This window comes from Acomys minous (genome assembly GCF_964271855.1).
Source record: "Acomys minous genome assembly, chromosome: 4".
In the NCBI taxonomy this organism is placed as follows: domain Eukaryota; kingdom Metazoa; phylum Chordata; class Mammalia; order Rodentia; family Muridae; genus Acomys; species Acomys minous.
In genome coordinates, this window is record NC_140486.1 from 27110079 (window position 1) to 27119649 (window position 9571).

Here is a 9571-nt window from a genome sequence, read left to right on the forward strand (position 1 = left end):
GCGGTGATGGTGCATGCCTTTAATCCCAGCACTCGGGAGGCAGAGGCATGCAGATCTGTGAGTTCGAGGCCAGCCTGGTCTACAAAGCGAGTCCTGGACAGCCACGGTTACATAGAGAAACCCTGTCTTGAAAAACCAAAAATGGGGGGAAGAGAACAAAACCGGAAGCTGTGCGGTGGTGGCGCACGCCTTTAATCCCAGCTACTCCGGAGGCAGAGGCAGGAGGGTCTGTTAAATGAGATCAAAGTGGTGCACAGAACCAGCCAGAGCTACATAGTACAAGTTAAAAACCAAACCAAACCAAACCCCAAACTGGCTAATAATAATCCCGGGACTAAAGGAAGCCAGTTAAGAGAATTGCCTAAATTTGGAGCTAGCCTGGACCACAGGGAAACTGTCTGAAAAGAATGGGTCTGTGTTTAGACAATCCAAACAGCTCCACCTCTTTGGTGTCTTCAGTTTTGCTATGTAATTGACTGGCTTGGATGTAGACCATAGGGACTTCCAATTTGTGGTCCCTGGGCTATAAATAGCTCCACATTAAAAAATTTTTTTTTCCTTTCTTGTAGTCCTAGACTCACTTTTTAGATCAAGATGGCCTTGAACTCAGAGATCCACCTGTCTCCACCTCCAAGTGCTGGGATTAAAGGCGTGTGCCACTACACCCTGGGAACAGCTCCACTTTCAAAACAAGTGTTTCGAAAGCAACAGCCTGATGAGACTGGCTGGCGTATTAATTCCATAGTGTGGCAGCCCTGGCGTCTCACCTCTCAGGTTTCTTTCCCCAGAAAATCAGTTTGCAGAACCCAGGCTTGCCCAACCTACACCATCAATATACTGTTTGGTTGCCTTGCTGTGTCCCCAGGTGACACAAGTGACGAGAAACACCAGAACTGCTCAGCACGGCAGCAAAAGCCTTTAATCTCAGAACTTGGAGGCAGAGGCCAGCCTCATCTACATAGTGAGTTTAAGGGCAATCAGAGTTATGTAGAAAGACCCCCTCAAAAGAAACATCAGAACTAAAATAGCTTATACAAAGCCATTTATTAACAGAAAATAACTTGAGAAGTCCTGTTCACAGACGCCGACCACGCCGACCTCCCTTCCTTCGAGTGCTGTCAGAGGGGATGGGAGTGACATCCTCTGTGAGAAGAAAAAAAAAATGTCATTGCCTGTAGCTACCAGGAGACTCAGGCCTCCCCAGGCACAAGTCTAACTAGCAACAGATTGTATTATTCCCCAAATGTGTCCCCAGTGGTCAACAAGCAAGGGGCCACCAGCTCACTTTCAGAAGGGGACATAGGCTCTGAGAAGATGTGTGCACACACAAGTGTGACAGAGACAGACACACGCGCACACACACACACAAACATCAGAGGTGAAGACAAGTTCCTAATTCAGACCCTGCTGACCCTAGTACAGCGTGCTCCCACATTAAGTGACAGTGGCTGTTTGCTCTTTTAGACCAGGTTATGTGCAATTTTAGGCTTACAAGGTCAAGAGCAAAACTCCCATTAAGGGCCAGCAGGTAACAGACTCGAGGGCAATCAACAGGAGTCATTCCTCTTCATCTGGACTGTCCCCAAGAGGAGTGCTCTACTAACATTTAAAGCAGAGACTAAAATCTGCTGAAGGAAGTCAGGAAGGCCTTTTTGCTTTCCCAACATAGATGGGAAAAACCATATTAGTAACAGAGATGAACTCTCACCAACACTTTACAGGTTCCTGTAATAAAAGTAACCACACACAGCCTGAACACGTGGTGTGCCTGATGGCTTGGAAGCGGCCAAATCTTCAGCATTAACCCACGTGTCAGCTAGAGAGGGCACTTACCAATCCGCCCAATCTTCATCCCTGAGCGAGCAAGAGCTCTGAGGGCTGACTGGGCTCCAGGTCCAGGAGTCTTGGTCCTGGAAAATGAAGGATTGTTGGCCAAGTCAGTTGGAATTTTCCTAAAACTTGTATGGTTTTAATTCACTGCTGAATTGGGGGGGGAAGCCTAGATTTAAATAGCTGCATGCTCTGATGGGGCCACATAATAAACTTTTTGTCTTTGTGGGACATTATGGTTTTCATATATTATACAATTTCACAATCCTTTTCTAAACTGCTAAGCTTAATAGTTTAGAGCACTTCCATCCTCGCAGTCCCCACTACCCACATGGCAGCTCACAACCATCTGTAACATCAGCTCCAAGGGATTAACTTTCCTCCTCCGGCCTCCACAGGCACCAGGCTTGCACATGGTGCACACACAGGAGGCATAATCATGTAATTTTGTACCTTTGGGGGGGGGGGGTAGAGGGCAGAAATATGCTGAAATTAAAGGTGCCACTTATACTGCAGTCTTAAAAAAGGGGAGGGGGTATGTGTGGTAGCGGGAGAGATGGCCCAGTGGTTAAGAGTACTGTCTGCTTTTCCACAGCACCCACACGAAGCTCACAACTGTCCTGTTTCAGGGGATCTACCACCCTCAGACATACATGTAGTTAAAACACCAATGTACATAAAATATAAATGCTCTTGTCCTCCCCAGTGCTGATCCCTACTTTCTAGCTGCCACATCCAAGCCGTCACTCTATGGGAGGGCCTGACGGCACACCTTCACATCCAAGGCCTTGTTCTGTTCCATTAAAACACACAAAGCCTCAGGGGGCTCCACCCCTGCTCTGTTGTTTGGTTTAGACAGGGTTTCTGTGTAGCCTTGGCTATCCTAGACTCACATTGTAGACCAGGTTGGCCTCAAACTTGCTTGCCTCTGCCTCCCAAGTGCTGGGAGTAAAGGTGTGCGCCACCACACCCAGCGGCCCCTGCTTCTTGGATCAGGCCTCCATTCCCTCCACTCCGACCTTCTTTCTCACCTGAGCTTCTCTTACACCTGTCTCTATCTGAACCACGCACCCCAGCTCATCATTTAAGCACCAGTGTTTAGCTCAAGCTGGCCTCAAAATCACTACGGAAGCAATAACCACCGGAAACACTTGATGCCTTTGCCTCCATTTCCTGGAGAACAGACGCATGTCACTACACCCAGGCTATGCAGTGCGAGGGAACATATACACCACAAAAGCACTCTACTAATGCATCGGCATCTCCATCCCAGGCCCTGAGTGTCAATCATCCCTACCACAAATCCCACACTTTGCTTCCTAGTATTTGCTACAAACTGAAGCCATACACCTCCTGTGTGCTGACTGAAGCCTGACTTTCCTAAATGGTGAGGCGCCACACAAGGCAATACGTGCAGTTTTCTCAGTACCTGGTATGCACTGGCTATTCAATAACCAAGGACAAACATAAAGAAACATCTCTCTTTTTTTTGAGCAGAGGACATTGTAGTCCAGGTTAGCCCCAAACTCTAGATGCTCCTACACCTGTTCCTGCATGCTGAGAGTACAGGTTATCAGCTATCTTGGCCTAAAATAGCCCACTTGCAGGTGTAACAGAAAATCAAATCTCACCGCCCCCATCTTCCATACCTGTTTCCTCCTGTGGCCCGGAGTTTGATGTGCAGGGCAGTGATGCCCAGCTCCTTGCACCTCTGGGCCACATCCTGGGCAGCCAACATGGCTGCATATGGAGAGGACTCATCTCTGTCGGCCTTTACCTTCATCCCACCAGTCACTCGGCAGATGGTTTCCCTAGGGACCAAAGCAGAACCATGTCTTCATTTTCCAACAAGGATGCACGGGAACCTCAGTGACCATGTCAAGGCTTATCTTGAACACATAGCCTGGTCCTCAGTTGTGTTTACTGGGGTTCAAAGACCCCTATACAAACTCCTTTGTGCCCAACAAGCACAAAGCCCTAGGTTCAATCTCCAGCACTACATAAAATCATAGCACAGGGGTAGGGGAAGCAGGAAGACCATACAGCCACGTTTATTTTAAGCACCAGGAAAGTGTGTGCTTTCTCTTATAATTCATTGGGAATATCGCTAGAGTGAATCCCACAGACTGCTAAACTAATTCTCCCAGCCCAGCTTGATTTTCTGCTTTCCTGCCCAAGTACTTACTTGCCAGAAAGATCGGTAACATGGACAAAGGTATCGTTGAAGGATGCAAAGATGTGACAGACACCAAATACATTTTCTCCTTCAGCCACTTGGGGTCCAAGGCTGATGACCTGTTCTTCCTTCTTTTCCTTCCCCTTGCGAGGTGCCATTTCTAGGTAGAAGGAGAATCTCACTGTTAACAAGACAGACAATTTCACAAAAGCTCAAAGAACCTTTATAACAAGCTTGCAGCTACAGCAATAGACCACCACACACCCCTCTTAACTTTCACAAATAGCAACCCAAAACTGACTATGCCTGACTCAGGCCTCAGGCCCAGCCTTACTCACAACTCTCCTTACTTAAGCTTGAAGTTCATTTTGTCAAGGATGACACAACAAGCAGTTGGGCAGCTGACACCACAACCAGCCTAGAAGACTCTCTGTCCACACACAGTACTTAAACTTAAGTCTTTAACCCCAGCGCTCGGAGGTACAGGCAGATCTCTAGGTCAGTGTGGTCTACAAAGCAAGTCCAGAACACCCAGGGCTACACAGAGAAACCCTGTCTTGAAAAACCAAACAAACAGAAAAGCCTAAGCCTAAGTTTCCTGGGCCCTGACACCATTTACAATTTAGGCCCAAAGCAGCCTAAAAAGACAAGGCAAAAACGTCAAAGAGCTTTCCAGCTTATCCTTGCCAACACAGCCTTCAAAGTCTCAACTCCTCCACTCAACCTTCCAGACGTCCCCACACACAAGCAGTTTACCTCCCGACAGTCTCACCGTTTCAAATCTTTAGTGCCAAACATCAAAAGCACTACTACGGCAAGGCGTGCAACTTTAAGCCCAGCATTTGGGAGTCAGAGGCAGGGGGATCTCTTGAAGTTCCAGAGATAGCCAGGCCCTTACAGGTAGTCTAACTGTTAAGATATACACGTCTACAATCCACTACTCAGATCAACTTACGCTAGCCTAGAATGTAAGTGCGGTCACAGGCCGTCCGGAAAGGCACAGCCCAGGCAGGCCTTTGGGCAAGAAGTACCAGGACGAACTACCACCATCTTCAGAAGAAACTAGGATCGAGCAGGTAAGTGAACTGAGCAGGCGGGTCTGGGCCACACAGTGCCGAAGCCTGTCCTGTGCCTGGGATCTCTCTAGTGCCTTCCTATACACTTTATTAGGGGCCCAATTGCCAACGGCACAAACAAGAGCCGGTCTAGGATGCAGTCACCTGCCCTTGACCACAAATTAAGGCTAAGACACACAATTCCACATGCCGGTCACGTGCAAATAAATCGTCTGGGCACGTCGTCTACTCAACGCAGCTTTGCCATCCCCGGTGGGGACGAGGAGATGACTACCCAGGACTACACAAACATATGGCAGCAGCCCTACTCTATTGGGGGAGCACCCGGGCAGGCAATGTGTCCGGCCAAGGGAGTAACCATCATGATGATGAGAGGTGCTCCACACAGGGAGAGGTGCTCCACACAGGGAGAGGTGCTCCACACAGGGAGAGGTGCTCCCCGATACACTGTGCGCGACAGCCCAGGGCAGGACCCGCACCCAATCCCACTTCGGATTCCCCCATCTCAGGCCAGAAGGCCGCCTGCGGGACATGGCGCAGCACTAGGCCCGGATGGGTCGGGCCGGGCGACCAAGCGTCCGTACCCCGCACTCGGCTCGGCTACCGCCCACAGACCCCGGCCCCGACCCCGCAGGCGCCCCCGATCAGCGGATGCCCCACGATTCTCGGCACCCGGGCTTCCTACCTGATCGTCGCCGCCAGACTCCTACACCGGAAAGAGAGAGACGGAAGGGGCGGGCAGACGGGTCACTTCCGTGTCCCGGAAGTGCACCTCTGAGGTCACGGAAAGAGAGGGGCCGGCTTCCCGGAAGAAGCCTCTATCGCTGTTTCCGAGGGGGCTAAAGGCGCCCGGGAGGAAGTTGGTTTATGAATGGAGCCGGGTGCTGTGTGTTGCTCTAACCGGACCTGCTTGGGAGACCGCACGGAGCGGACACGCGCGGGAGAAGCGGCTGCGCTCCAGGTCTCGGTTGCCGCAGCTAGACGGACTTCCGACATCAGGACCGCAGGCAAGGCATCCTGGGAGCGACAGCGCACCTCGTGGTGTGGAGAAAAATAACAACCAACGACCTCACGCTGCAACTTTATCCCATTTTGCACAGTACGGAGCAGTGTAGAAATAAATTATTTAACACTTTACTGCTACTCTGCTCTAACCATCTTATATTCGGTGCTTCAGTTAATGCTCAAAACAAACTAGATTATTTATTTCCGTTGTACAGAGAGGTTAATGAAATGAAACCATGTGTGTGGCTGATTTCATGTTATGATATAAAATCCTTGTGTTTAATAGTCTCTCTCTTTTTTCCCCTAAGATTTATTTATTTATTGTGTTCTGGGTTTGTTGTTTTGGTTTGGTTTTTTCAAGACAGGGTTTCTCTGTGTAACAGAGTCCTGCCTGTCCTAGACTCTCTTTGTAGACCAGGCTGGCCTCGAACTCACAATGACCAGCCTGCCTCTGCCTCCTAAATGCTGGGATTAAAGACATGCGCCACCACCACCCGCCCGGCTCTATTTATTTATTATTGCCTGCACGTAACCTGAAGGCCAGAAGAGGGCACAAGATCACATTGTAGATGGTTGTGAGCCATTATGTAGTTGCTGGGAATTGAACTCAGGACCTTTGGAAGAGCAGGCAGTGCTTTTAACTTCTGAGCCATCTCTCCAGGTCCCTCTTTTTTGTTTGTTTGGTTTTTTTTGTTTGTTTGTTTTTTGTTTTTTGAGACTGGGTTTCTCTGTATAATAGCCCTGGCTGTCCTGGAACTTTCTTTGTAGACCAGGCTGGCCTCGAACTCACAATAAAACTCCTGCCTCTGCCTTCTCAGTGCTGAGTGCTGAGGCACCACCACGCCCGGCCTCTTATTTTCATATATCTCTCTAATAATAATATTACAGGACCTTGAAGAATTGGGAGACATTGTAGATGGAAATGCAGACAAAGGGAGAAGTGTATCTACTAAAACTTGAAAAACATGGTACAGTATACACATACATTCGCTGGCTTGTCTATACATTCATAGATACATATTACAGAGCACGACAAACAGTAGAGCTGCATATACACAGACGCATATACATACAGCTATATAATAACCCGTGTGTGATGGTGGCACACCTTTAATCCTAGCACTCGGGAGGCAGAGGCAGGCAATGGATGTGAGTTCGAGGCCAGCCTGCTGTACAAATGAGTCCAGGACAGCCAGGAATAAACAGAGAAACCTTGTCTTGAAAAACAAAGCAAATAAAAAAGAACACGGGTATGTGGCAAGGCCTTTAATTCCAGCACCTGAGTGTTTTGCCTACATGTATGTCTGTCCACCACTCGTGTGCCTGATGACTATAGAGCCCAAAGGAGGTTGTCAGTCCCTTGGGGTGACAGTCATTTGTAAGCCATCATGTGCGTGATGGGACTCAAACCTGGGTCCTCTGGAAGAGCGTCAGTGCTCTTAACTGCTGAGCCATCTCCAGCCCCCTAATTCCAGCATTTGGGAGGCAGAGACAAGCAGATCTTTGTAAGTTCAAGGCCAGCTTGATCTACACAGTAAGTTCTAGGACAGACAGAGCTACTCTGTCTCCAAAAAAGAAAAAATAGTCTTACCCATTATTTTTAATTTATGTTGCTCTTCTCAATATCACTTAGGGATATGAGTATGGGAAAGGACTTGGGGGAGAGAGACAGGGTCTTCTGTAGCCCAGGCTAGCCTTGAACTGGCTACATAGCTGAAGATAATCCTGAACTGATGCTTTGCTTCTACCTGCTGAGGCCAGGATTATAGATATGCACCATCATTCTTTTTTTTTTTTAATCTCTTTTCTTCTTTTTGTTTTTCACTTGTTTTTGATATAGGATCTCATACAGTCTAGGCTGGCATAAAACTGGTACGTAGCCCAGATTGCCCTGGAACTCCTGAACTTCCTGCTTCTACTTTCAGGTTTTGGCATTACAAATGTATGTCACCACACCCAGCAGGATAATGTTACAGTTATTTTTATAAAACTGTTTCTCAGCTGGGTGGTGGTGGCCACACCTTTAATCCCAGCACTTGGGAGACAGAGGCAGGCGGGTCACTGTGAGTTCAAGGCCAGCCTAGTCTACAAGTAAGTCCAGGACATCCAGGGCTATACAGAGAAACCTTGAGTCCCCCACCCCCCTTTTCAAGACAGGGTTTCCCTATGTAGCCTTGGCTGTCCTGGACTCACTTTGTAGACCACGTTGGCCTCGAACTCATTGTGATCCACCTGCCTGTGCCTCCCAAGTGATGGGATTAAAGCCATGCACCACCACTGCCCAGCTCTTAGTTTCTCTCTTAACTGAGACTTTGTTATATTTGTCTCATAATAAGTTTCACAACACAATAACTGAGCAGTTATTACTCCATTCTTGTTTATTTGGTTTTTGGTGTTTTGAGACAGGGTTTTTCTATGTTATCTTGGCTGTCCTGGACTCACTTTGTAGACCAGGCTGGCCTCATACTCACAGCAATCCACCAACCCTGCTTTATCACTCCATTCTTAACCCTCTAAGCTAATCCGTTTTCCCCCTGTGTACATCCCAGAGACACTTGCACTTTGTAGCTTTCCTGCTCCAGCTTTTTCTCCTAACATCTTTAGGACCTTTCCCATGGCTGAATCCTCTGCTCTTTTCCTCTAACTCCTCCTTCCCTGACAGCAGGAAGTCCAGCCCTATTCTTTCTCCTGCTCAGTGACTGGCAATAAGCTGCTGTAATGGCATATCAGAGGGCAGCTGGAGAGCAGAGTTTATACAACATTCAGACAGGAGACTCTCAGAACAAGGGTTGTAACCAGATATGGGGGGATACAGAAATCAGCATTTGAATTATGCTTACAGGGTAGGTTTTTTTTTAAGTATTCAATTTTAATTTATGTGCGTTGGTGTGAGGGTGTCAGATCTTGGAGTTACAGACAGATGTGAGCTGCCATGTGGGTGCTGGGAATTGAACCCTGGTCCTTTGGAAGAACAGGCGGTGCTCTTAACCACTGAGTCGTCTCTCCAGCCCTACGGGGAAGTTTTTAAAGCCATGTTTATGTAGACAATTAACATACAAACACACACACACACACACACACACACTAGGTGGAGAAGCTGGGAGTGGTGATGTACATCTTTTTTTTTTAATAAATAAATCTTTTTTATTATTTATTTATTTATTTTTAAAGATTTATTTTACTTATTGCATATGAGTGCTTTATCTGCAGAAGAGGGCATCAGATCACCTTATAGATGGTTGTGAGCCACCATGTGGTTGCTGGGAATTGAACTCAGGTCCTCTGGAAGAACAGGCGGCACTCTTAACCACTGAGCCATCTCTCCAGCCCGGTGATGTACATCTTTAAACCCAACATTTGGAAAACCTAGACAGCTGGAGGTTTCTGAATTCAAGATCATCTTGCCAGAGTTCCAGGCCAGCTAGGGCTATATAGTGAGATCCTGCCTTTAAAAAAATAGGGGGCTGAAGAGATGACTCAGTGG

General features: G+C 47.9%; 1 protein-coding gene across 1 annotated transcript; it reads right to left on the reverse strand.

Moving 5' to 3' along the window:
• Window positions 1–894: 894 nt before the first annotated feature.
• Window positions 895–5918, reverse strand: RPS14 (ribosomal protein S14). Its single transcript, XM_084778231.1, has 5 exons — window positions 5768–5918; window positions 4016–4166; window positions 3480–3641; window positions 1834–1910; window positions 895–1143 (listed from the first exon to the last, which is right to left on the reverse strand). Exons 2-5 carry the CDS (start codon window positions 4162–4164, stop codon window positions 1076–1078), a joined length of 456 nt encoding a protein of 151 aa, XP_084634357.1. The 5' UTR covers window positions 4165–4166; window positions 5768–5918; the 3' UTR covers window positions 895–1075.
• Window positions 5919–9571: the final 3653 nt, after the last annotated feature.

Bases quoted from the DNA above. Each gene is read 5' to 3' on its own strand.
- RPS14 (XM_084778231.1), bottom strand. From the start codon at position 4,164: ATGGCACCTCGCAAGGGGAAGGAAAAGAAGGAAGAACAGGTCATCAGC. The intron at 3,642-4,015 runs GTAAGTACTTGG...TTTGGTCCCTAG, and splicing joins GTTACCGATCTTTCTGGCAA to GGAAACCATCTGCCGAGTGA. The intron at 1,144-1,833 runs GTAAGTGCCCTC...TTCTTCTCACAG, and splicing joins GATGAAGATTGGGCGGATTG to AGGATGTCACTCCCATCCCC.